The sequence below is a fragment of the Porites lutea genome, chromosome 3 (assembly GCF_958299795.1).
Source record: "Porites lutea chromosome 3, jaPorLute2.1, whole genome shotgun sequence".
Taxonomy (NCBI): Eukaryota; Metazoa; Cnidaria; class Anthozoa; order Scleractinia; family Poritidae; genus Porites; species Porites lutea.
The window spans coordinates 45,634,575-45,661,867 of NC_133203.1; the positions used below are offsets into that span (position 1 = coordinate 45,634,575).

Genomic DNA, 27,293 nt, shown 5'->3' on the forward strand with positions numbered 1-27,293 from the left:
GCATCCCTTTGTATGAGGAATTAAATTCTGTCTTTATACTAGAGGACCAACTTAGGACAGTCTGTCCAGGAGCATCTGGTAATCTTGGAGGAAGTCTTCAAGAACTCTCAACGGACATGGCACCAAGAATAATCACGTCAAACGTACATAATATAGTTCCTGGTGCATTGTCTTGATATACACAGAAAAAATTCAATGTACATGGCCTGAGTTGAGAGGTTTGTGTTTGTCACAAAGCTGATATGGGAGAAAGACAAACCGGTTTTCACCTTTCACCTTCTGTGCGCAAAAGGACATGCCTTGAGAGTTAACTGAAGAAAGCAGTAGTGCCTTTGTAAAGAGGCATGGGCAGTTAAAGCTTCTCCCTTGTTAACCCTTTAAGTACCAAGAGTGACAAACATAAATTTTCTCCGGAGTCCCAACAACATCAATATAACACCAAGGGAAAAGGTTATGAGGATTAATAAATCGATCACGAAAGGGAAATGCTTCGATCTTAGACAAAATAAACCTCTAAATAAATCGTGTCTGTCTTATTAATAAACTTAATTTTCCATTCTAGAGGCAAGAGGTTGATGATGAGAGTAATCGTTAAATAGTATGTCTTTTTCACTGCTTGTCAGTGCTTAACTTGGAGAGTGCAGAACTTTTTAGTTATCATAACTGTATCCCAAGAACTGAAGGGTTTACCAGTTTTAGCAGCATGAAGGCAGTGATGGACTTAAGTGTTCGCTGAAAATGCCGATGAACATTCTTTATCAACGCTCGTGCATGTTACTGCAGTGGGTGTGTCAGATGTGAGGTGGAGTTAATTGATATCCTGAATGAACTTTAGGTTGTGGGGATCAGCCTTTTATTAGTACAATTTGGTTGAAAGTTAACCGTTTAAACGTTTACCTGTGATTGCAGGGTTCACCAGGAACAAGTGGTGTCACAGGCTCTGCTGGTCCAATAGGGTCCAAGGGAAACAATGGCTTACCAGGACCACCAGGTCCAATGGGAGGAAGGGGAGCAAGGGGACCCCAAGGACAAAGTGGGGGGCGTGGTGAGCCTGGAGCTCCAGGGCAAAATGGTGCAACGGGTGCCCCAGGGGCCAAAGGAGAACAGGTTAAGATTTATCTTGTTGGTAATTAACATCAGAATTTAAAAAAGTGGCAGTGAAGACTGGAGTGTTAATGACTGTAAATAAATGGAAATGATTTATTTGATTTTCTGTCTTCGCCTGAGCAGTTGAAAAACCTTTTAGGTGACAATTCATTTGATGATGTGGAATTACAGCACAACATGTTCAGGAACATCTTAAAGATAAATTGAGTGCTCCAGTCATATGCAGTTCTAGCACCAAATGCACAAATTAGGTTTGCTAGAAAATTTTGCCATGGCAAATGGCTAGTGTGCAAAAAGCAAAACTACTGCCGTGAATAGTGTATTTTTCATTCAGCTGGTTGGAAAGCTTTCAGAAGATGGGAACATCACATTCCCAACGCTTCCGTTACAGCAAAGTGCTAGCATCCCCTTTTAAGACTAAGATGAAATAATCTATTGATCTAATATGTATTTGTTCTGATTGTGCTCAGGAGAGAAAAGGATGTCTTGTAGAAGCTGCCCACTATTTGAATTCTAGTCTTAAGTTAGGGGTATCAGTTTTACAGATTATAACTCTCACATTTTGACATTTCTTTACCTTAGGGCGGAACAGGTCCAATGGGCGCGTCTGGCCGACCAGGAAATGCTGGAACAGATGTTAGTGAGATTATTAATGTTTCTGTTTCTGTTTTTTTAAATGTACAGCTGTCAATGAGCCCCATTTGTCAGTCGTTGTTCACAGCTGACTTTGGAGACGAGAACCCTAAAGTATCATCTTGATACAAAACAAAAAAAACATTCTTTGTGAAGCGTAGACAAACGATATATAATTCATGATATTCATTTGAGGGAGAACTACTGCACAAGATTGCGAGCACATGTAAAATCTAGCACCCTACTGGATGACAGCTGTCATGTGATGATACACCAGTGATGCTTCAAGGTGTATATGTGCTAATGTGAACATGCAGACACCTTGCACGATGCAACCTTCATTTTCAATCTTGTATTTTGCTTGATTTTAGGGACGCCCCGGTGTTCCTGGTGATCCTGGAAGACGCGGTGAACAGGTTTGGAGAAAAATGATTAACCTTCTTGGCCCCTAAAGATTTCAAAGTTGTAGCCATTTTTTGAAACAATCCACCTACAGTGTGTCAAACTCAGGCCACACTCACGGAAGCCAAGTGCTGTCCACGATGTGTCCTCTGTTTCATTTTAGTCCTCAGCTTCATCAAATTTCAAACGCTGCTTTGCACATGTACATGTATTTAGAGTCACTTTGTTTTCATTTATGAAACTAATGCTTCCAATTTTAGGGAGCTCCAGGAAAACCCGGAAGACGAGGTCTTGAAGGTGCCAAAGGATCAGGGGTTTGTACTACTACTGTTCTTTGTCTGTGCGTGAATAGAATTTACCCTTGCACAAACAGAAATAACTAAGGATTCCTTGTGAAATAAATAGCATCATTAACTGTAAGAGAACCCCTGAAAAGATTTCATTTGAATGGTCAGAGTATATGATGTCACTCGGGGACTCACTAGTTAGGAAAGTTAATATTCAAGGATATACAATATGGTACTTTACACTTTGCCTCCTGAAGATTGTTTTTTTGAGGAAGCTAGGTTGACACTTGACGGTTCTAAGAACTGATAAACCCTTTGGTTTCCAAGGGATTTCACTTTCCAGATCAAATTGGAGAGTGGAAAATTGGAGATCGTGGAGAAAGCCTCTGGGAGCAGAGAAGAGAACTAACAGCAAACGTAACCCACATACGGTATCGACGCTGGGATTCAAACCCAGGTTACATATGTGGGAGGCGAGTGCTCTCAAAACTGTGCCTTCGAGTTGTGACCCCCTCCTCCCAGATCTGGCTTCTTTATCTGTTATGATGTTTACATTTAAAACAGAACTATTGAAAGAACTGCTACCTAAACTAATTCACATTAATATTTGTTTTTAAGGGTTCGCGGGGATCAACCGGAGGACCTGGCAAACCCGGTCAAGCAGGAAAACGAGTAAATACCGTATTATTTTATTCGACTAAGCCCCCAGCCTCGAATAAGCGCCCAACTCCACCCCACCTCCCTCCCACTCCCACTCCCACTTAAACTCAAATAAGTGCCCCACCCCACCCCATCCCCTTTCCCCCTCCACCCCCCCAAAACTGAATAAGTAATAATAAGAGACTTCCCCGAAGATAGAGTTTTCTTCAGAGTATTTTACAGAAACCTTGCTTTGTTATATCTTCGCGTTTCGTTATTAGCATTCATTGTTCTGTTGCAAAATAAACATACTACACTTGCTGAAAATGTTGGAAATTTAATAAACGCCCAGCCTCGAATAAGCGCCCACTCTCAAGGTCCAAAAATTTATTAAGCGCCCAGGGCGGTTAGTCGAAAAATACGGTAGCTCCATTTGCATGTCAACTGCCGACCTGCACCTCCTAATAATGTACTAGTTAACCACGGCTTCTTCTCATTTGCTGTTTTTCTGAGCAGTGTCATTATTAACCTCAAAGTTGTCATAGCAATGTCATGATGTCATTACCTATTTTACCTGTATTCATATTTCTTGGAACTAGGAGGTTTTTTCCAAAATCGTTCACGGTTGTTATTGTTCCTCCACTAGCAGCCTTAGTATTTTTTTGTTAAGTTTGAGCAAAATCTATGCGAGTGTTATAGAGACTTTGTTTTCAATTATTCCTCAGAGTGAATGTTACTACATAATATGTTCTCAGAGTTGAATTTAGGGACAAATCGTTTTTTTCTGTTAAACAGGGACAACCGGGAAGGCGGGGGTCTCCAGGCGAACTTGGTCCACCAGGTCCAACGGTAAGCGTTACTAACACTGCTTTATCTAGAGAGAAACCTTTATTTATTCATATCAGGGTAGTCCATTCAGGCGCCTTAAGCACTGCTATCAATTGGGGCACTGATAAAAATTAAAATGATAAACTTAATAAAAACTATACAATTATACTAAAATACTCTTATAAATTAATAAATTATACTAAAAGTTAATCTTAAAATATGGACTATATACAGTTACAATAAACATGAATAAAGTCTTGAAACATTAAAAATTTAGCCCATTAGAAATTACAGAACCATTGTAATAAAAAGAGTTTTTACCTAAGTCAGTTCTAACCCTTGGCAAGTGCAACATGTTCACTTGCCTCGTAATTCGATTGCGGGCAGTGTCCTTTAATGCATCTTTTGACGAGTTTATTAACATGGGTCTCTCATCTATTTACCGGAGATGGCCACTCAAGATACTCCAAAGCTCTGTCACTGTCGCTCATTTTTGAAACAATCTTAGTGGCACGTCTTTGAAGCCTCTCTAGAGACGAACTGCCCGGGATAATACATACTTAACAAATAAGAAACATACATAAGAAATAAACATATCAAATAACACGACTTTACTCCAACAAGCTGTCAACAGGTCCGTCCATGGGGAGGTAGATCGCCAGATAAACATGTTTTGGACGCAGTATGGTGTCTTCTTTTTCGCGCGAAAACAGCCTTGGAAACGAAAATTCTCTCGCTCATATCTCGTTTAATTTTTGTTATATCGACCTTAAATTTTGCATGCAGATCCCTATTGCCATCGTCTTTGAACTGAGAAAAAATGACGTCGATCGGATATAGTCACTTTAGCCTCCAGGAATACCTTAATAGGTCGGCCCTTAAACAGCAAAATCTGCGTCAGAAAGCCTAGCGTGAGTTTCGAACAACATAGCTTCAGTCTTATCAACATAGCTTCAGTCTTATAAACCGCGTTTATGGACCCAACTGGGCTTCACATTACGGTCTTGTCTGTCGTATAACCCTTTCACACCCAAGCTAAATCAAGCTAAAATCAAAAGCATGAGTAAGAGCTCCACTAAACACATTCATTTGCTGTGGAAAGTGAATAGATCAGGAAGATTCTTTCTAGCAACCACATTTTAGTGGATCTTACAGGGCTCTTGGTCGGATACTGTGACGTTATCCGTAATGATCTTTGTGTGACCAGATGTTCTGTTGCAAATTGGTTTGCAAAAAATGCTAACGAGAGCTGTTTGGAATTGTTTTTAGGGACCTTCCGGAACCCGTGGATACACAGGAGCGGAAGGGAGGCCAGGACTCAAGGTAGGGTGAAGTGCTTACAGCAAAATGGTCATTTACTTGCCAAATTGAATGAACAAAGATGTGCGTTTATAATGTTCCTCTTTGTTTAGTTTTATTCCTGCCATGGTGTTACTCAGTCTGCGGCCATTGCTAGCAGCTCTCGACCCTTTTTTTCATTCAAAAAAGACTTTCTTTAATCTATACCGCCACGGAACTGTTTGTCTCTCGAGTTTAGGATAAGTTGTACCGTTATCCAAGGAGCTAGAACTAAATAAGAAAGGAGCAGAAGATCTGCGTGGGTGACAGTGTTTACAATGATGAGTCAAAGAAAAGCCATTGTAAAGTCCGATCAGATCGCTCACCCATTATTTTATTAAACTCATGAAACGAAAGAACATAAAAAAGGCATCTATATAAAAAGGTTATGAATACAAATAAGCTTGTATTAAGAGATCATTCTACTGTTAAATACATAAGATTTGTGTTTGGGTTACAAAGGTGATCATGTCCCTCAAAATAATTAACAGTTACGCATGTGCAGAATATTATTTGCAGCCAAACACAGTTGGACGGCATTGCGCATGAGCAGACCATTATTTGTAGGCAGTTATTTGCAGGTCACGTGGTGGGTTCTCGGCCAATAAAACAAAAAAAAAAATTGCTTCGAATGATAATACTTTCTATTTGTTTGTCATAGCTTTTATTAGTAACTAACCCGGCTTTATGAAGCCCCAAAATAGTTTTTGCTCTTTATGAGTGTTATGCTTACAGTGCGGACACTCAAACCGGGATCGTCCTATCACAACGTTTTCTGAAACAAACGATTCTCAAGTTTTTTTTTTTTTTTTTTGCAAACGGACCAATTAAATTATAAGGTTCAACTATGCAAGCGAAACTTTAAAACCGTTTGAACTTACGTGACAACTCAGAAATCAGCCCTCAAATTTATGGGTTATTGGCCTGTCTGCAAATAAACTTTTTGTTTTCAGAAAACATTGTGATTGGACAATCTTCTTTTGAGTGTTCGCTCTGTAAATGACTAGTTTTGCCTTTCGATACTCAGTTCGCATATGCGTTTAAGAGTGTCATTTAAAATATCTACATTTTTTTATGTGCAGTCCAAAATGCTTTGCATTGAGCTATTGTTGCATCTGGTAAATACAAATAATTGAAGAATAAGTATTTTATTAATTAATTGGCTAGAATTATGCGAAAAGGAATAACGTTAGATGGTAAAATATTCAGTTGAAAAATGTCTTAAAAATCGTTATTAGTCTACCCTTATTTTGTTTCTAGTGGGCATTTTATATGCTCAACTAGGCAATCGATTTTATTTAAAGGTTTTCCGCTGTAATTTTTAGGGCGATAGTGGGAAAAATGGACAACCTGGACAAGATGGACTGAAAGGAGAACTGGTATGTGCCTGCAGTGTTGGGTAAATACATTAAAGAGTTAACATCATCATCAGGAAATAATTGAGTCGTGAAACAAAATCATCTTGCAAGAATGAATCATATACACCGTATTTTGCTTTGCACCGCACTGCTTCTGAACTTGCTCAGTCAGAGGAGTTATCAGGTCAGAATTCGTGCTGGTCATGGAAAACCTGCAAAGTCATGAAATTCGAGATTTCATTTTCCATGCCTGGAAAGTCATAGAATTTAATTGTCGGTCATGGAAAGTAATGGAAAATTAAAGTTATATCAGATAAATAGATTAGAGGTCGTGTCTGTTGAACTGAATTAGGTCAAAAAATAGACTAAAAACGGAAATTTTTGAAAATACTGGAAAATGACAGCAAGTCCTGAGGTCATGGAAACCTTGAAACGGACATGGAACAGTCATGGAAAGTCATGGAAGTTGTAGAGCTTAAAAGAGTGCAAACCCTGCAGGTGCTTTCAGATATAAAATTACTCACATTTATAGGCATACATTTTTTTTAGGGACCTCAAGGAGAACCTGGAAATCCTGGTCGGCCAGGCGTAAGGGTAAGTATTTGAATCTTTCTATTTGGATGACAATCATCCTTCACTAGATAAAAATGTTTTACTGTGCCCTGCTCTGCGCTTTTTTATTTTTGGTATGTGATAAATGCGTTTGTTTGCTTCTCAAGATTAAGTTCCAGTTGTTTAAGTTGTCAATGAGCCGTGTTAACGTTGGAAACATAATGAAGTGGAGACTATTAGTTTCGTGAAGAACGATAAGTTCATATTTTGGACGTAGTGTCTTGGGCGAGTTCAACTCTACATTTCTTTTCTAATTGCATTTTGAAGGTCAGGCTCAGCTTATGTTCAACTCACTCTCTCAATTTTAAGATGAAAAATTGAGGGTGACCCATACTACTCGTGTTCCGGTAGTTTTCACAATGCCCCCCCTGAAGTCTCAGATAATACTAGAAGGTCGCCAGGAGCCAAACCAGTGCGCTATATATAAGCGCCGCTGAGGAGCTGATAATCGACCGCCGCCTGGTTAGCTCAGTTGGGAGAGCGCCGGTCTGCTGAGCGGGAGGTCGCGGGTTCAAACCCCGGCCGGACCAACACTCAGGGTCTTTAAATAACTGAGAAGAAGGTGCTGTCTTTTTAATGACATCTGCAAATGGTTAGACTTTCTAGTCTTCTCGGATAAGGACGAGAAACCGTAGGTCCCATCTCACAGCACTTTCACTGATTTGTTCTTGTGGGCATAAAAGAACCCCCATCACTATTCGAAAAGAGTAGGGGTCGTAGACCCCGGTGGTATGGCCAACCTTTACGGGTTGTAGGATTGCACATTCCCTCTGGGCAGGCCTGTGTCCAGAAAAGCTGGTAAATAAAGCTGGTAAACAAATTAATCAGGTCTACCATGAAACAAATCCTCCCAATCCAGCTAGTGGGGGAGCTAGTAGTCAAGGCCGGACTTCAACGCGGAATCCGCGTTATCAGCTACTTGCACACTGACCACAGGGCCACACTTAGTCTCACTTTACTTCTTGTAATGATTACTAATTCCGTGAAATGGCAATTTCTTTAGGGTGACCCAGGTGCTCAGGGAAAAAGTGGAAAGCCAGGTTTACAAGGAGCTCCAGTAAGTTGACCGTCGTTTTCAACGGTTTTTGAGTTAAACATGGCCTTCTCAAGGCTCACCTGCAACCTTTCAAGTGTAGATACACTGTATTCACGTTAAGATTCAGGTCACAGGTCGAAAGTTTATATTAGTTTTATTGGGTATGCCCTGCTAGTATCTTTGGAATTAAGTGCTAAGTATATGAAACGACTGGCGGGATTTGTTACTTCTCAGTAATCCCGCTTCTTAATTTTTTCGTCCTGTTGTTGTCAGTGGTTTTATCGTGACTAGAAGACTCAAGGATATTTTCAATGAATGATATTAACCTCATTCTGCTTTCCTTTTCTACCTTCAAAGGGCCAGGATGGAGAAAGTGGTAGAGCTGGACTTCCTGGACCTGCTGTATGTTTAATTCAGTAACTTAAACTTTATTTACGGGGTAAAGAAGTTTCAACTTTTTTTGTGGGGAAAAGCTTCAAGGAAAGAAGTCTATTGAACCTTTTTCCTTCTATAAGGTTTTCTTGGCAAACAATACATGTTGCATAGAAGACAGTATATTTTTTTAGTTTTCAAAATGTATTAAGTGCAAATTTTTTTCTCTGTTTTCAAACGTTTTGTTTTTGCTGGTAGATGGAACCATATTTAGACAGTAAGTCCTTGAACAGTTACTCATCTCTGGAAATGTTAAGTCCTCTCCGCTTTCTGCCTTAGCAAAATTTGCAGTCGTATTTTTTTTGAAACAAATGAAAGTTTAATTTTATTTGATGTTTTTGTTTTTAGGGTGTCCCTGGTATGCCGGGAACAGAGGGTTTCAATGGTATGAAAGGATCTGAGGTAGGTTTCCTTGCCGTTGTTGCATTGGTCATTGGATGCTGTAGAGTATCATTTATACCCATACGCACAGTGCGGCCTTTCCTAGAACAGTATTTCTGAGTTATTTAGCTACAGAAGTAGTATTTTACTGGTAGGTAAAAAAATATATTTCCTCAATGAATTTAATTTACAACAGAGTCTTGAAAATGCATTTGATAAATCTCCCACGTACTCTCAATTAAGCCTCAAACAGAGTTCTCCCTAAGCCACCTCTTTCTTTTACAAAAACTAATTTTCATTTTTATCCAACTGATTTGGTAAATGCTCAAAACAATCTCCCCCTCGGGGTCAGTATAAGGTGTCTCGGTATTATATCCATCAATATTCACCTGCCCTTCGGGGGACAGTTGTATAGTACTTGCCCTTGTTGTTCAAACGTACGTTAGATAGCACTATTCTCAGGATAAATCCCTATCTCGGGGCTAAGTATTAGGGAACTCAATCGTGCAATCTCCTATTGATCCGTTGGATAGCGTTATCCACCTTTTGAACGAATGGGGCCAGAACTAGAAGTTGCCAAAATCGCTGTCCAGCGGCTAAGTATTAGGGAAACCAATTGTCCTGTGCTATCCACCTTTTGAAGTGCTAGGGCCAGAACTAGAAGATGCCTTCTGATGAAAATGCTGTTGATTTTGTAGGGAAATATGGGTAGAGATGGTGATCGCGGAGATATGGGACCTCAAGGATCCAAGGTAAGCCTCTGAGCCAGGGTACACCCTCTGATAAAAACACTTCCACCGAGGTTTTCGAAAAATCATCCAAGTATAAAGATCAGGAAATATAAATCACCGGAATGTGGCAGATGAAGACAGAAATAATCCCAGTGGTCGCAGGTGCGCCATCGTCGTCGTGGTCGCCGCCGTCCTCCTCCTCCTCCTCCTCCTCCTCCTCATCATCATCATCATCATCATCATAACTTTTTGATATTTTTGGAAGTGCACAGTTATCAACCACCCTTGGTACTGCTCGTATCTTGATAGTTACTGATTTTCCAGCGCTTCAGCGATCTACGGTGTATAGTACAGTTGAAATTTAACTTATTTCACCAGAAAACCCTGAGAAACGCTAATGTCATTAAACGTGATCAGTTCGTGGCACCACAATAGGCCACTTGCACTAAGAGGTCACGTGACCAATGCTTCCTTTAAACAATGAGTTGGAATCTTGCTGATGCCGAAAATTAACAGAGCACATAAAAATTATCTTACACCCGAAATTTAAGGGGAAACGCATTTATGGAATATATTTTATGGCACTTTGATTTTTCAACAAAGTAGTATCATTTGTATTGGCCGCAACAAAACTTCTTTTTTCTTAGATCTTGTCAAACGTTTGATAGTTACGCTCAGATGTGCTGTAAACGTTCCCACATTGACTTTTCAACATTCTCCTTGAAGTTTAAGAGCAAAATTTGTGTTCAGAAAGAGTTAATTCACAATTTCAAAAATCACATTTTGGTCACGTGACCAACTACGAACTTACTCATTTTAAGAAAATGGTGCAGGTTTGAAAAACAAAATCACTATTATTTTGTTCAAGACATGACCCACTAATGGTTTTTTGAAGAAAAAAATCATGTAACTTTCACTTTCATAAAAACGATGTCACATGACCTCTTAGTGCAAATGGCCCATTTGCTGTATTGGTATTTTTATTGTTTTTACCGATTATACAACAAGGAGAGCTAATGGATGGCAGCCGAGCGGAGTTACAAGAACCAGAAGTAGAGTTATCAAGGGAAAGGAAACTTAGTTCGAGTTTGCGGGAAAGTTCGAGTTAACCGAGTAAAAATGACTGAAAAGTGAGGTGAAATCCACGGGAAATAGGATTTAATTGGAGTTAACGACTCTATTATTGCGTGAAGCGATATTTTTCATAGATCACATGTGCAGTATATTTCCAATCGTGATGTAACTGAATTAAGTTATTAATGTTACAATCTGCCTAATTGCACATACTTAAAAATTGGTGGTATTTGTACATTTTCTTCTGTTTGATTTCAACTTGTTAATGTAACTTTTTTGTAGGGTGAGCGAGGTGCGCTTGGTGAGGCCGGCAAACCAGGTTCTCCTGGCTCAGCGGTAAGGCCGTTGTTGATTTATATTATTAATGTTGGTGCATGTGCCAAAGTAGAAATGTTCTCAAAGGTGACGGTGTTGGCCCTAATCGTATTCAACAGCGTACCCTTGGAGGAGACAGTACGCTTGGGTTTAGTGGAATTCATGACTGGAATAAAAGGGTTGAATAGACTAACTAAACATTTGAATACGTACACCAAATCTAAAAATTCGTGCCAATAACATAATTGTAGTAGCCCAATTTTCAAAAGCCTCTGCTTATAACTACCGTGAGACCGATACGGCAAAGACAGAATGAATTTTGTTGCGCGCCGCTGAATTCTTTCGATGTCAAGGATAAGATTAACAGCTTGAGGAGCCCACACCTGTGAGCAATATGCGAGGTTGCTGCGAACTAGTGACAGGTAAAGTAACTTGCGAGCTCGCTGGTCGTGAGTGTCGAAAGCTGATCTCCGGAGAAATCCAAGCATCCTATTGGCCTTCGAACAAGCTGCCAAAACTTGGGAGTTCCATTTCAGACGTTTAGTAACTAAAACCTCAAGGTCCTTCCGAGCTTCCATTGTCTTGACTTGGACATTGGATAATTGATAGGGGAAGTGAAACGGGTTGCCGTTTATAATGTTTGTTATAATTTGTCTATGCCAAATGACTGCTTTAACTCTAAGAAGAAATGGTTGAATGTTCAGTTACTACTTGAAAGGAATTTAACGAATTATCAAATCATAGTCCGCAAATACAGGTTACTCTTAAGTTAGAATTACCTTAAAAATTAACCAGAGAGCGGTTGTCTTGAAATATCTTATTTGCTTTTTAGGGTCGTCAAGGAGATAGAGGTGATATAGGAATGCAAGGAAGCCAGGGACCACCGGTTTGTAAATAATTGTTATTATCATTAAAAACTGAATCATTGGATAATGCAATTCTAGAGCTTTGATTGGCTTAGCCATCATTCTATATGAGCCATTATACCATGGTCTCCAAATATGATAACTGTACGCGTCTGCTCAAGATTACAAACAAGCAGAAAATCGATTATTTTTACAAATAAAGTTCGCAGAGAATTCTCAGTATTTTGTGGGCGTTTTCAATAAAACAATTATTCCCTCGCGCTTGTTGGATATGAGATGATTACAGCCAACGAGGCGCGTAGCGCCGAGTTGGCTATCTATCATCTCATATCCAACGCGCACTCGTGGAATAATTGTTAATTAGATATATGCAGCATTTTGACGGGACAATAGTGAACTTACGCAACAGGACGGGAGAGGAAAGAAGACGGCAAACCTTGTGTGACAAGCGTGACAATAATTTTGTTTGAAACAACTTTTCGCCAAACTTCGCGACAAAACCCACAAGTGATAGCCCTGTCACGTTTGTCACACACAGCTGTTTTGCCGTCGTCTTCTTCCTGCCGTCAGAAAGAAGAGGACCGCAAAACACTTGTGTGTGACAAACGTGACAGGCTTATTACTTATGTGTTTTGTGGTGATCTTTACTTGAGTTAATGTTTTCTGGTCTTTTACAAAAAAACCTGTTTAAAGGAAGGTGGAGATCGGCGGAAAAGTTTTTCTAACGAAATCATTGTCACGCCTGTCACACAAGGTTTGCCGTCTTCTTTCCTCTCCCGTCCTGTTGCGTAAGCCTACTAATGATCGCAGGTAACATGATGTGAGTTTCCTTGATAGCTTGGCGTTCGGTTGTTTCATGGGTGTGTAAAGCCTCCCCCGCAGTCGTTCTTAGGTTGGGGAGGATTGCGTGACGAGCAGAAAAAAAAAGGCATGATGTGTGGAAGGCTGCGGTGTTTTCAGCAATTGATTCTATTGGGAAGAATAGGAATAGTCAATACCAAAGGTTGAAAATGCCCTTTGGAAAGATTTTGTTTGTTGTGTTTGTTTTATTACAGAGATGGTAATTTTTTATTCAGTCACCTGCAAAAGCTGTTGATTTCAAACAATTTTTTGTGTCTTAGGTTACTTTAGTGAACCTTGGCGACCTTGAAAGCTTTAACGATGTGGGGCGTGGTTAAATGAATTGTGGAAGTTAATCACAACTGTCATTAAGGGCTGGCAACCCTACGGGGATTGTTTGAGAAGTTTAATCATTTTGCGATCGGGAAAGGGCAAAACCCTCTCCAATAAAAATAACCGCACTAATTTTTCAGGTGAAAAATAGTACATTGAGGCTTTCCGGGTTGATTGTTTTTTAGAGTACGCGAAAAAAGTTTAAGTTACATGTAAGCCTCGTAGTCGTAGTCTTCCTCTTCCTCAAATTTAAAGCTCTCTAATTTCATCTAAAAGACAAAATAGAAAGTGAAACCGAAAGAACTTTTACCCGCGTAAAAACAGGTACCCGCGTGATAGTTGCATAATAATTGAAATATTTGCTTAATTGCATGATTATAATAAATTATAATTGCGTAATAATTGCATAATTAACCTACAACTAGAAATCTAATTGGTAGTCTTGATATTAATCATCTTTGTATGTATATGTTTAGGGACCACCTGGTATTCAAGGTCAATCTGGTGCACCTGGAAAAGTGGGAAATCCGGTAGGTTATATGGCAACATGTTAACGTACTACAGTCGAACCCCGCTATTTCGAAGTCCCAAGGGAAATGGAAAAAAAGTTCGAAATAGCGGTGTTTCGAAATAACCAGGGAAGCGTAAAGGGGAAGGGTAAATCCAAGGGCATTCGATCTTTCTTGGCTTCGAAATAGCGGGGACTTCGAATTAACCGAGTTCGAAATAGCGTGGTTCGACTGTAGTTATCGATTCTAAAGCTCAACTGTAAAATGTTTCATAATGTCTGTCCTCCTGCAGTTTTTACACTTATGCTAGTCGGCACGATGGCATTATAAGGCAACACAATCCACTGGATAAATCACTATTCACTGGATAATGCAATTGGTTTCTCTTACACTTATTCCCTGGACAGTGATTTATCCGGTGGATAGCGCTAAGCAGTGTTTGATCAAGCAGGGCCAGATGTAGTCGAGTAGCTTCTCTTTGTATGAATAACTTCCATGTTGAACCATTTTTGTCCTTTTAGGGAATTCCTGGAACACGTGGCAAGGATGGTACACCTGGGCAAAGGGTGAGTTGAAACGTAAATTTCCGAGAGTAATTAACATCGATTTTCTCCCTACAATATCAATATATGATGAAGAACAAAGGTTATGAGAATTATTGAAATAACCACCAGATGGAAAATACTCTGATCTCGTATCAAATTCTCTCTCTAATTATCAAAGATTTGTATGGAGATCAGTCTGGAGAATTTGTATTTAAATAGGGATCATTATACGTTTCTGGGAAACTGCCCACCTACAGACTATATCCCTCCCCTAAGCCAACATCAACACTCACTTCTCACTTGGGGCAAAATGTTGGCTTAGGGGAGGGGTGGGTGGGCAGTTTCCCAGAAAATTAGCGTTTTTGCCTCACACCGATGCTGCAGTTCATAATTAACAGCTGATATTTCCTCAAATATTGCCTTCAAAAAGCCAAAAAAACCGTAGAATTTGTTTAGGTTAACCAGCTGTTTTAACTTTTGAATTTTCATCACCATTACCACCGCCACCACCATCATCATCATCGTCATCTTTATCGTCACTATTGTTATTGTTTATTATTATTATTATTATTATTATTATTATTGTTATTATTATTATTGGTAATAGCATGATTTGTAGTGATATATGGCATAAATACCACGAGTGATATTTCGAAATTGTTATACGTAATTTCACGAGCCGTTAGGCGAGTGAGATTTGAGGCAATTGTGAAATATCACGAGTGGTATTTATGCCAAATATTACGTACAAATCATGCTATTATTTGTTTATACTACTTCCCACAAAAGGTTTGTAATTTTCACATGTAGGTATTTCAAATTAAGCTGAAATACCACTGCTCTAAGCCAATCAAATTGTAGTAATTTTTCATGTAGTAGTATAAATTGATTGATTGATTGATTAATTTATTTATTTTTAGGGTGAACGTGGACCAAGGGGAGAACAAGGTCCTCCAGGGTCACAGGTAGAGTGTAAAGTCCGTTTGACTAAGCTTGCGTAAGAACTAAGCGGTCTTGATGGTTTCAGTAAGTTAAACATCTCAAAGACTCCTCACAGTCTCGCATTCATTTGTCTTTGAGGAAAAATTTTGGAATCACTAGGTTGTGAAGAAAAATTTGCCTTTTCTCATATGCAAAACACAATCAGTTCTCGTCACAAGACGTTTCTTTGTTCGTTGCCTTTTCCACTTAATCAGGCATCGTAATGCAAATATTAAAACTTTTTAGTGAACTATGTCTTGAGAAAATTTGTAACTTGAGTCGAAATCGTCATTTTTGGAGATTATCTTCTATACTTTTTTTGTTTGTTTGTTTGTTCTTATTTTCCTTTTTTATGTATTGGCACAATTGTAATACCCGTCATAACCTGAGATCAGGCTCTATTTTCGTTTCGCTTTGTAAATAACATACCCGCGGGCATAGCGAAACGAAAAGAGCTCAAACGTGAATGAGTTTGTATCAGGCCCAATTTTAGCGGGAGCCGTTAGAGAGAATGTATGAGAACGGCTCAAATTGGGCCTGATCTCAGGTTGTACCTGTCATGAGCAAATAAACTGATGCGTTCCTATAAAAATAGATTCACCTTGTGATTTTCATAACCCTTGACTCATGTTTTCACAGGGACCTCTGGGAAGAGAAGGCGAAAATGGAATACCTGGTGTTGACGGATTACCGGTCTGTCTATGTCAAATTTAATTACCTTTGCTTAAATCCAGACAAAAGAAATGTGTTGTTATCAAATAACAAATGTTCGGTTTTCAATATTAGGGAGCTTAAGCAACACGACAACGACAAATTGAACAAAACAACCGCTCTGCACGGGTGTTCATGGTTTTGGTTACATTTCTCTGACGTCCACTTCACGACTATGACATGAAACCTCCTAATGCGACGTTTTATGGAGGACGTTGACATACGACGACGAATCTTCCTTTCTCTTTTTGAACATAGATAAAGTCCTTAAGAATTCAACTCCAGGAAAAATCGCCTACAGTTGTCAAATTGATCGGGTCCAAATAGACGCGATAAATTTTGAAAGGACGCAACTCAATTTTTTAGCGACGTTTGCACTGTCGTCGTCGTCGTGGTCGTCTTTGCCCATGCTCCCTATTGCAAGTGAGTGCTTTCTCCCATGACGTTTGTTATGACAAGGAGTAACGGTGTTTGTTTGACCCACTTTTGTGCCATTTATATACTAAAAATATGCATCTCGCAGCCTTGGCGGTCGCGGTTAGAAACTGGTTGGGTGACCCTCCACGAAAATCCTGCCGCGAGGACTCTTTCATTTTTTTATCTTGTCTTTTTCATTTTTTGTTTCTGCTTTATTCTTCTATAGTCTATTAAAAGTGTTTTGCATTAAGTGATTTTTCCTCAGGTCATTGTCGCCATGGTGGCCACATGACTCAGGAAACCATTCAATCTGGTCATTCTAAAATTGCGCTTGTTTGATTGTGTACATGTGGTGGTTCAGTGTAAACCTTGGCTATAATTATATTTTCCCTTTTTTTAGCCATGGTAGTGCATAATAATGCATGACTCTTAAACAAAGGAACATAAAATTGGAACCAAGAACAAAATTGAACCAGCATATAGCTGTCCAGATTCAATTCCCTAGGATGTTTTGTTATGGAATGACAAGAATGATTTCTCTCCGTAGCAAATATACCTGGATCTCTGTGTTAGCTCTCCTAGGTATTCCAAAACATTAAGTAACTCAACAGTTCTAACCAGTCATTCCTTTTTTAACGCCTTTCGTTTGCTAAGGTAAACAAAACAGGCGGCCTGCGAGCAAGCTCTCCATACGCGGGATATAGTGCGAAGTCGCGCGAGCGACACGCGAGGTCTCTCGCGACTCGCTTCGCTCGCCACTCGAAATGGAGAGCTTGTTTGTAGGCTACAAATAGGACTGAAACAAAACGATGTTGCTTATTCTGTTTTAAAGGGAGACCGTGGAGCTCCTGGACAGATGGGACAATCCGGGCCCGAGGGAGGACCGGTAAGACTAGCCTATTCCTGGCGTTCAGGTAGTGGGGACGGCGCAGAAAAAAAAAAGAGCACGAAAAAACAGGGAGGGGTGGGGGAAGGGAGAGAGAGAGAGAGAGAGAGTGTAAGAACAATCCATGCCTCTTCTCTTCCTCCTCATTTCTCCCGTTTTTCTATTTCCTCCGCTCCCCACTATCTGAACACGTTAACAGGCCAGTAAGACTAAGGCAGTGCTTTTGCATTTCCACCGCGGTCAAATGTCTGAGGCGTTTCTTGTTTTATTTAGTGGAATTTCACAACAAGGATTTATAAAATGATAAGTTAATGGAACTATTGTTGCATTTCCCCCAAAATAATAACCGTCTTTTCGCTCTTGGAAATGCTCCGCGCTTGAGTGAAATTATGTTTACAAATGGCGCGGACAGTATAATAGAAAGTAACACCAGTTTCAGTTTTAGTACACCTTTAAAATCGTTAAGGCTATGCTCACATTGACACTATACCGGATACACGTAAATCTATCCGGTATAATGTGAACACCTATCCGATATGTGACTCTTTTGTAGATCAGCGCGGGCGCAGCTTCGCTTCGTTACAGAAATCGTGCCGAAAACACCGTTCTTATGTGTGAACAGAAGCCCTATCCTGTATGGTTTTTGTGTCTGCGCACAAGCTATCCGGCATAGTGTGAACACGTATGCCATATTTGACTCTCCAGTTTAGAGATAACGCGGGGCAGCTTCGCTCCGTTACAGAAATCGCGCCGAAATTACCGTTGTTATGTGTGAACAGAAGCCCTATCCTGTATGGTTTTTGTGTCTGCGCACAAGCTATCCGACATAGTGTGAACACGTATGCCATATGTGACTCTCCAGTTTAGAGATAACGCGGGCCAGAAATCGCGCCGAAATCACCGTTGTTATGTGTAAGCAGAAGCCCTATCCTGTATGGTTTTTGTGTCTGCGCAAAATCTATCCGGTATAGTGTGAACACTTATCCCATATTTCACTCTCCAGTTTAGAGATAACGCGGGCCAGAAATCGCGCCGAAATCACCGTTGTTATGTGTAAGCAGAAGCCCTATCCTGTATGGTTTTTGTGTCTGCGCAAAATCTATCCTGTATAGTGTGAACACTTATCCCATATTTCACTCTCCAGTTTAGAGATAACGCGGGGCAGCTTCGCTTCGTTACAGAAATCGCGCCGAAATCACCGTTGTTATGTGTGAACAGAAGCCCTATCCTGTATGGTTTTTGTGTCTGCGCAAAATCTATCCGGTATAGTGTGAACACTTATCCCATATTTCACTCTCCAGTTTAGAGATAACGCGGGGCAGCTTCGCTTCGTTACAGAAATCGCGCCGAAAACACCGTTCTTATGTGTAAGCAGAAGCCCTATCCTGTATGGTTTTTGTGTCTGCGCAAAATCTATCCGGTATAGTGTGAACACTTATCCCATATTTCACTCTCCAGTTTAGAGATAACGCGGGCCAGAAATCGCGCCGAAAACACCGTTGTTATGTGTAAGCAGAAGCCCTATCCTGTATGGTTTTTGTGTCTGCGCAAAATCTATCCGGTATAGTGTGAACACTTATCCCATATTTCACTCTCCAGTTTAGAGATAACGCGGGGCAGCTTCGCTTCGTTACAGAAATCGCGCCGAAATCACCGTTGTTATGTGTGAACAGAAGCCCTATCCTGTATGGTTTTTGTGTCTGCGCAAAATCTATCCGGTATAGTGTGAACACTTATCCCATATTTCACTCTCCAGTTTAGAGATAACGCGGGGCAGCTTCGCTTCGTTACAGAAATCGCGCCGAAAACACCGTTTTTATGTGTAAGCAGAAGCCCTATCCTGTATGGTTTTTGTGTCTGCGCAAAATCTATCCGGTATAGTGTGAACACTTATCCCATATTTCACTCTCCAGTTTAGAGATAACGCGGGGCAGCTTCGCTTCGTTACAGAAATCGCACCGAAATCATCGTTCTTATGTGTGAGCAGAAGCCCGACCCGGTACGGTTTTCGTGCCGGCGCACAAGCTATCCGCTATTGTGTGAACATCGTGTAGTTTGTTGTGTTCAAATTCTTTTTTAGAATTATCTCTGCGCTTACATTATGAGGTCCATTTTATGAAGAACATTTTTTCTGTGAAGCTCGGCAAATTTGTAGTTATTATGATAAGTTACTGTCTCGCAGTCTATTGAGGTATCGATTAAAAGGTCATTCTTATTATCTTTTCTTACAGGGATTACCTGGAATGCCTGGTTTGCCTGGATATTCTGGTCGAAAGGGGGACGCTGTAAGTACATTTGCCTTTTATTGGATTTCTTTCAACTTCTTTTTTCAAGTGAGTGAAGGCATCTGCAGTGCATACACATGACCTATATTTAGTACTGTGGAGCCTCGATATAACCCTTTAAGCCCCAATAACCACCTACAAATTCTCCAAACTGATCTCCATACATTTCCTTCATGAATGAGTTGAGAGAATTTGATAAAAGATAAAGGCATTTTCCCTTAGGTGATCATTTTATTAATTCTCATAAACTAATCTCTTGACATTGTATGGATATCGTTAGGAGAAAATTGACGTTAGTCGCTATTGGGACTTAAAGAGTTAACGAAATGCTGAGGGACTGTCAAAATCTGTTGCGGCTATAACGAGGTTTCGTTATATTGATCGAGGTTCTATTTCAGATGATTTTACTATTGCTGAGGCGAAAAACACCGTTCGTTATACCGAGGGCCTCATTATATAGGGGTTCGTTATTTCGAGGTTTCGCTGTATTTCAGTGACTAGCCTGATAGATGTTTTTCAACTTTCAACCAATCAGCACTACCCAGATCTGGGTGGTGTCGCGTCATCAGTATGGAATTTCCTCACTCGTTTTCAGCATGGTCTTCATTAAGAATTCTAGTAGCAGGAGAACGGTAGACCGTTACAGGAGAATATTTTGAAAAAGGCTGCACGGTTGAATAAAAAGTAGTCATAGGCTACCGAATATTAGATGGAGAATTCTTCGAAGTAAACGGATAATTCTCCGATCTTCGATGCCTAGTGAACACCCGGTGTCTCTCAGACGTCATTTCGTGGGAAAACCAGTGGTGGCTTCTCGTTACTCCATGGGCAAAGATTGTGTATCATTGCAAACGTAGAAGTAAGGCCGTCATTTCATACGTTTAACGGCGGTCGTATATAAAGCTTTTATTGGCCCAAATGGCGAGCTTAAACTCTAAAGTTTTAGTTGGTCTCTTTGCAGAAAATATGACCAATGAATATCGCAACCCCTAATTATTTTGTCATGTCATTCTCCCTTAAAAAAATCACTAAAGCACTAAAAATACTGTCATTGCGTAAAATTACACTGACTAATACCAAGTAAGTTAAGTTAACTAAGTAATAAGCTCGAGAATGAGGTTATCGATGGAAAAGAAAGAAAAAGAACAACAGAAGGAAACAAATATCTAACCAAAGTGTAACAGCAAAATTGTTTGAGCTTACAAATTCTGCTTGCTCCTCCATGCCAAACAATATTAACAAAGTAGGACAAGAAACCTAAAAAACTACACGCAGAAAACACTGCAAAAATATTTGAAATGCCCAGAACTATGAAGTTTTTCACCCTCTCACCGATCACTGGTGCTGGTGTATACGAGCTCTCTTTCATCTTCGCCTCACCCGAGACGAGAAAAGGAAACGAGATTAACAAATAAGACAATTGCTATCATCTTTTTTTTTCCTCATAGAATTCGATTTTAAGGTGATTAGAAAAGACTTGCACTCACTTTGTTATTGTTTTCAGGGATCAAAAGGTAACCTAGGTCTGCCTGGAGATACTGGAAAAGACGGCGCCCCTGTGAGTACAGTGCACTTTTAATGATAAGTTTCCACCAACTGCCTATTTCTTTATTTACCACAAACACGACGATTTCGACATTGCTGATCCTAGCAGTACGCAGGACGCATGTCATACATGAACCTTGTATATGGCCCAGCTCGCTACGAGTCCTTCGTAGCTCATTGGTTAGGGCATGTGACTGGTGTCACACCAGTCAGATGCCCTAACCACTGACGGAAGGTGTCAGGGACTCAGATGTTTTCTTTGTCCCGTGCTCATGACATGTTGGTCACATCATTTCTCATTTCTTCACCGAGCTTAAAATTTACCGTTATTCTTTATTTGCCTATTTGCAATTTATTTTCGCAGCTGACTTCGGGACAAAGTAACGGGTCACGATCTCTTATCGTTTTGAGTCCATTTATTCAACGTCATCGTGGATGGACAGTTTACGGTTTATAATTATTGAATGAGACTGAGTATGATGTGAAGAATTATGCAGATCGAGGAGAGTGTTCGGCCGAAGTGGATAACAGCGTCTGAGATCAGCATAATTCTTGAAAAGCCGAATTGAGTAATTGTTTCATTACTCATTCAAAATATCTCTACGTTCTTAACAAGCTTACCTCCTCCTTTTCTTGCTACGGCCCCGAAATGTCTCGGATTTCTTCTTTATACATCTGCATGACCTGGAAGAGGAAAGTTAATCGTTTTTGAATTTTTTTTTTTTTTATCTCAGAATGAACCTTAATCAGCCAACGTTATCACATTGTTCCGTAGCATTATTGAGGTTTTTCTCTAACAAACATGTGGATTTGTTGCAGGGTAATGACGGTGCGCCTGGCCCTGCTGGAAATCCAGGTTTACAAGGATCCAAGGTAAAAACTCACACTATCTAGAAAACTACCAGTTACATGAGTTTGTAGTCAGGCACAGTCATTTTAGCCGTAAAAAGGCTACTACAAGGAAGACTCTTGACAAAAGTGGACTTCACTGTAACGACAGTAACTTGCAAATGCACCCGTCTCTTCTTTTTTACTATTGAATGTTTCGCTTTTGTCAAGTTCCTTGGCAAATAAAGGAACCGTGATATACCCTCTTGAACTTTGCCTAGACATCATAGCCGATTGTCCGATGACCAATTGTTATTTGCAGCTCTTGAGTTTTGAACCTTCAGTGTCCTACAGGTAAACAGTCATCTGTTGTACTTGTGTACTTGTTTATGCTCGAGGCTTGTGCTTGTTTTTTAATATAATTATCATTTTGTCTTAAACAGGGCCAAGATGGAACGGCAGGAGCTCCCGGAAAGCGAGGAGAACGGGGGGATACAGTAAGAGTTTTTATTTTTAGCGATGTCGTAAGCAATTTGCTGTTTGTTTGCTTCTTAGCCTGGGTGGACAGTGGGGAGAAAATTTTACTTTTCTTCCCATCCACGCCTTCCAATTTTTTTTGTTCCCGCTCCAACTTTCGCGCAAGAACTTGAGCGAAAATCTTGCTATGCAGGCTATTTGCTTTTTTTTCCAGTACAAGTGTCAATTAAGTTCAAGTTACGCGTTTTGTTTGGTCAAGCTGTCTGTCCAGCAATGATCTCAAACGTGAAATGTCTGCGGACAAATCTAATTGGGGCGGGTGTGTGTCCGTGTCGATAGTGCAACAGCGGAAACGCTTACGCTACCGCCAGAGAACATGCAACATTTAGCTCACTTTTTACCACACCTGGGGCTCGTTTCTCGATAAAGTCCCGATAATTAACGGGCACGTAAAGCTGTTTTGGTTTACATGCAAGATAGAGATTTCAATAGTTTTGCATCTAACATGATAAAACTATCAGTTAATGAAACAAAATGGAGTAGTTTGCTAGTCAGATCCCGCGCTCATATTCTTTATATTTCGATTTGAATATTTGGTTTCGGTCCCGAAAAGTTTCCGGGACTTGTGAGAAAGGGTCCTCTGGGCCGTAGTTCCCATCTAAAATAAAGAACGTAGCAACATGATTTTTAAACCGGAACTAAAACTACCGGAAGTGGATGCACAGTCTGAAAATGCTTCCCTGGCCTGTTACTAGACAGTACGTACCCAGAAGGTCTTCCACGGTCCAGCTATACCTTCCTTTTTTGTACTTGAAACTGCAACTTGCATTTGAAATGCACTCTTTTCACTGAATTATAATTTGCTTTGTTTGCGTTAGGGAAATCGTGGAGCACCAGGATCTAACGGAACACCCGGTCTTCCTGGAGCTGTGGTATGTATAAAAACTTATGTATTTGCTTATTAAGTCATCCACACTTGAAAACATTAAACATTTTCAACAAAAGTTGTTAATTAAATTTTAAGTTAATGTGACAAGGAAGCCTAACGAAGCTGGATGAGAGTACCTGGATGAGAACAGAGTGTACAGAAATATACAAAATTAAGCCTCCCATCGACAATCGAAGAGATAACTCTTCAGAATTTTTTTTTTTTTTTCGAAACAAATATTGGAGGAGAGGTAGTTGGTGAAATACGCAACCAATAGCAGATTCTTGATCCATGGTAAAGGATATGGAATTGCTTGATAGCTGCAGTTACTCTAGCCGTTTTACCCTCTGGTAAATGGCTCTTTGCCTTGGAGAAGCAACCTTTGCAAAGATCATGAAGTCAACCACTGTCAGGTGCAAAGGGGCTATGACACAAGAATATTGCTGTTTTGGGTCAATTCTCAATTCTGTGCTGAAGTCATTACTCAGTGCCTTTACCCCGTACATAAAATGCTCCTGTAGAGTTATGAAGTTAGATAGAGCGATTTTCGTATGACCTTGAAAAATGGTCTCGGTAAGTGTTCGTTATTTGTTTTATCAGCCAATGGATGAAAAGATCAAAGGCATGGCCTCTTCGTTTTCCCGCCAAAGAAAACCCTAACATGGAAAAGGCATTGTTCGATTGGCCAATCGTGTTCCAGTGTGACGTCAAAGCGAAGTATCGGTTGATTTCTAGAAAGTTCTCCAGCATGAAGTTTTTTTTTCACTCGAGCGTTCGCTTATCCAACCAAAAGCCACGCGCGTTTGTGTCCGTTCGATAAACCAATCAAATCGCTCTATTTTCGTTCGTTTGTTGTTTCTGTTTTGTTCGCGCGTTTTCATTTCAAGGTCACACGAAAATCTCTCTATCAAGCATGACACGCAGTGTTTCATCACCAGATGAAACACCGAGAAGAGAGTTGAAAACAAGACGCGCTGCGAAGTATTTTTGACGAATTTCGAGGTGTTTCATCTAGTGCTGAAACACTGTGTCGAATGCTTGATATTACTTCTCAAAGAAAATGATTTGACCAGGAGAAATTAAGGATGCAAGAATGAAAATTTTTTTTGAAAATCTGATTTCCAAGCACTCATTAAACATTAATTTCCTTTATGAATTATTAATGAGTTTTAGAAGTAAGTATAAGGGAGGAGTAACCCTAACAATTTTCTGGTGGGTTTTTTTCAAGTTTTAATCCATTTGTATCCGTTGCCACAGACGACATGATTCAGTTTCAATGCCTAAATATGGTCTTAGCTAACAAAACTAAGGCCTAGTCCAAACGTCAAAATTTTCATGAGACGAACCAAACTCCAATTTGGGTCGACCTAAATTAAGTTAAGATCGTCTGTTGGGTCAGACGTCGAACTTAGGACGTGTCGAACCAATCAACTCTGAATCACACCTAAAAGAAATTTTAATTCATTATTTTTCTCCCAAACGAGGCAAAATATACATTATCATACAAATTTTTAATTTATTAGTTTAGTTCGCCGTATTTGCGTGTGAAGATCGACGTTCGTCTTCAGACGTTCTATATGTCTGAAGCAGACGAACAGAACGTGTTGGACGATCCAAACTCATTTAGACGAACTTAACTGAGCCAGACGTCGAACTTTTCATGAACTTAACACACTTAGTTTGCAGGTTCGTCTAATGAAAAGTTCGACGTTTGACCTAGGCCTAAGCCATTAATTTTGAAATTCGATTGATGCGAGAAAAGGTTTAGCTTTTAAAAAGTTGGCAAATAGTTTTACATAGCCCATCTAATGTACTGTGTTCGTGTTGTAGGGACCAGCTGGCGGAGAAGGCGCGCCTGGCGCCAAAGGCAACGCTGGAGAAAAGGTACAGATAAGTTGGACAAATTTTCGTTATACATTGAGGAATTGTATCCTCTTGATATTACCATAGATTTCAACCATTTGGCTGACAAAAACGCTTACTGGATTTCCTTTTTTAACCTCTTTAGGGAAGTAAGGGAGATGTCGGTGATTTCGGCACAAAGGGAGAGGCAGGAGATTTGGTGAGTATTTTTCATAGTAGTGACCAAAGGAAAACTTCACACTCACACAAAAACCCAAAGCAATTAGTAGTACTATCCAAAAGTACTGCCGAAGAACTTTTATTTGAATGGTAACACCATGGGATTTTATCCACAGAGTCAAAAGTTAGAACTACATACTAAATGAATAGTACCATGTGAAAGTACTGCTGAAGAGGTTTTATTTGAATGGTAACACCATGGGATTTTATCCACAGACTCAAAAGTTAGAACTACATACTAAATAAATAGTACCATGTGAAAGTACTGCTGAAGAGGTTTTATTTGAATGGTAACACCATGGGATTTTATCCACAGACTCAAAAGTTAGAACTACATACTAAATAAATAGTACCATGTGAAAGTACTGCTGAAGAGGTTTTATTTGAATGGCAACACCATAGGATTTCATCCACAGACTCAAAAGTTAGAACTACATACTAAATAAATAGTACCATGTGAAAGTACTGCTGAAGAGGTTTTATTTGAATGGTAACACCATGGGATTTTATCCACAGAGTAAAAAATTTGAGCTACAAACTATAAATAGTATAGTACCATGTTAATGTTCTGCTCAAGAGGTTTCATTTGAATGGTATCAACACAGGAATTCGTCCACAGATTTACAAGTTAGAGTAATAAAATAATATTCCTGTCACAACGTTTTCTTGGGGTGAAAGGGTAAATAATAATTCTCTTGTTCTAAAAGGACAATTGTAAACGTTAGAGTTGTTTATGTGGTTAGGAGATATTAATTGTCACGCCTCATTATTTCTTTCGTAATGTGGATACCATTTTTGGGAATTATTTAACTTCTCTTTAGTTATCATCAATTTCATAATAATGTGTATTTTTAGGGAACTGTTGGACTTGGTGGAGAGAAAGGCTCACCTGGAGTTCCGGGATCTGTTGTAAGTAAAAACAAAAAAGTCAAGGAAATAAAATAAAGGCTGAGTTGTGTGTTAGAATTGCCAATATACCGAAAAAAAAACTGGTAAAAATTGGGCACACTGTCCGAGCAGTCACAGACGTGGAAGACTTAAAAACAGTCGAACCTAGCTCCCTGTACAAAGTACCTCTCATATGCGACTGCGTTTTGGAACTCCAATTTTTAGTCAATCTGAACCAAGTTGGAACCTCTCTTTAACGACCTCCTCTAGTGAGCTACTTCTGTCCATTGTTTTGATGAACTTCCTGTGAGAAACCCCCATTTGACGCATAGTTTGGTCTTTATATTTGCTGTGTGTACTTACTACGCTATTTTAACTCAAATTAAACCAAGAACTTTTAATGACAACATAGAAATACACCCGCCTTGAGTTAGAATTATCAAGAATCAAATAATTCTCTTCCAGAAAGTAAAAGATTTACCGGTATGTCGAGACCACTTATCGGAAAAGTCACGCTGTAGTTCAAATCTCGTAAGCAGCCACCTCCGATAGTCGACCACTAAATCTTCGCATTTTGGGTGGTCGCTTACAGGAGGTTGAACTGTAGTTTTTGTTTTGGTATCTTTTGGGTTTTTTTTCCCACGTCAAAATTAAGACGCATTCAATTGGACATTTATACTTTGGGTTATAGTTTTCCACAATCTAGCCAAAAGAAGGATTTTCGATTTTTTCCCCTATCCCACTGGCCTAAAACTCCAAGTTCTCAGGGTTGTCAACTAATTTTGTTTTATATTATCTGACAGGGTAACAGAGGACCTCCAGGCACACCTGGCCTGCCTGGAACCCAGGGCCCTCCGGTGAGTATCTCCTTGTTAGGGCGCATTTCGGGGGTCTTAGATAATGATGGGTGTTTTCTAAAGACGCTATAACCAATTAAATTTTGGCTTATATTATGAGGAAATGTACGTATGTGTACGTATGCTTACGTACGTTTTGTAA

General features: G+C 39.8%; 1 protein-coding gene across 1 annotated transcript in view; it reads left to right on the top strand.

The window, feature by feature from the left end:
- LOC140931257 (uncharacterized) overlaps positions 1 to 27,293 on the top strand; it is a 73,422-nt gene that overhangs the window by 20,762 nt on the left and 25,367 nt on the right. The window contains exons 17-45 of the mRNA XM_073381026.1: positions 910 to 1,107; positions 1,690 to 1,743; positions 2,112 to 2,156; positions 2,403 to 2,456; positions 3,048 to 3,101; positions 3,864 to 3,917; positions 5,166 to 5,219; positions 6,560 to 6,613; positions 7,142 to 7,186; positions 8,208 to 8,261; positions 8,598 to 8,642; positions 9,021 to 9,074; positions 9,752 to 9,805; positions 11,141 to 11,194; positions 12,006 to 12,059; positions 13,689 to 13,742; positions 14,243 to 14,287; positions 15,187 to 15,231; positions 15,887 to 15,940; positions 17,208 to 17,261; positions 19,493 to 19,546; positions 21,051 to 21,104; positions 21,911 to 21,964; positions 22,363 to 22,416; positions 23,275 to 23,328; positions 25,155 to 25,208; positions 25,333 to 25,386; positions 26,262 to 26,315; positions 27,098 to 27,151. Of these exons, the coding sequence (XP_073237127.1) occupies positions 910 to 1,107; positions 1,690 to 1,743; positions 2,112 to 2,156; positions 2,403 to 2,456; positions 3,048 to 3,101; positions 3,864 to 3,917; positions 5,166 to 5,219; positions 6,560 to 6,613; positions 7,142 to 7,186; positions 8,208 to 8,261; positions 8,598 to 8,642; positions 9,021 to 9,074; positions 9,752 to 9,805; positions 11,141 to 11,194; positions 12,006 to 12,059; positions 13,689 to 13,742; positions 14,243 to 14,287; positions 15,187 to 15,231; positions 15,887 to 15,940; positions 17,208 to 17,261; positions 19,493 to 19,546; positions 21,051 to 21,104; positions 21,911 to 21,964; positions 22,363 to 22,416; positions 23,275 to 23,328; positions 25,155 to 25,208; positions 25,333 to 25,386; positions 26,262 to 26,315; positions 27,098 to 27,151 (1,665 nt within the window). The remainder of the gene's footprint in view (positions 1 to 909; positions 1,108 to 1,689; positions 1,744 to 2,111; positions 2,157 to 2,402; positions 2,457 to 3,047; positions 3,102 to 3,863; positions 3,918 to 5,165; positions 5,220 to 6,559; positions 6,614 to 7,141; positions 7,187 to 8,207; positions 8,262 to 8,597; positions 8,643 to 9,020; positions 9,075 to 9,751; positions 9,806 to 11,140; positions 11,195 to 12,005; positions 12,060 to 13,688; positions 13,743 to 14,242; positions 14,288 to 15,186; positions 15,232 to 15,886; positions 15,941 to 17,207; positions 17,262 to 19,492; positions 19,547 to 21,050; positions 21,105 to 21,910; positions 21,965 to 22,362; positions 22,417 to 23,274; positions 23,329 to 25,154; positions 25,209 to 25,332; positions 25,387 to 26,261; positions 26,316 to 27,097; positions 27,152 to 27,293) is intronic.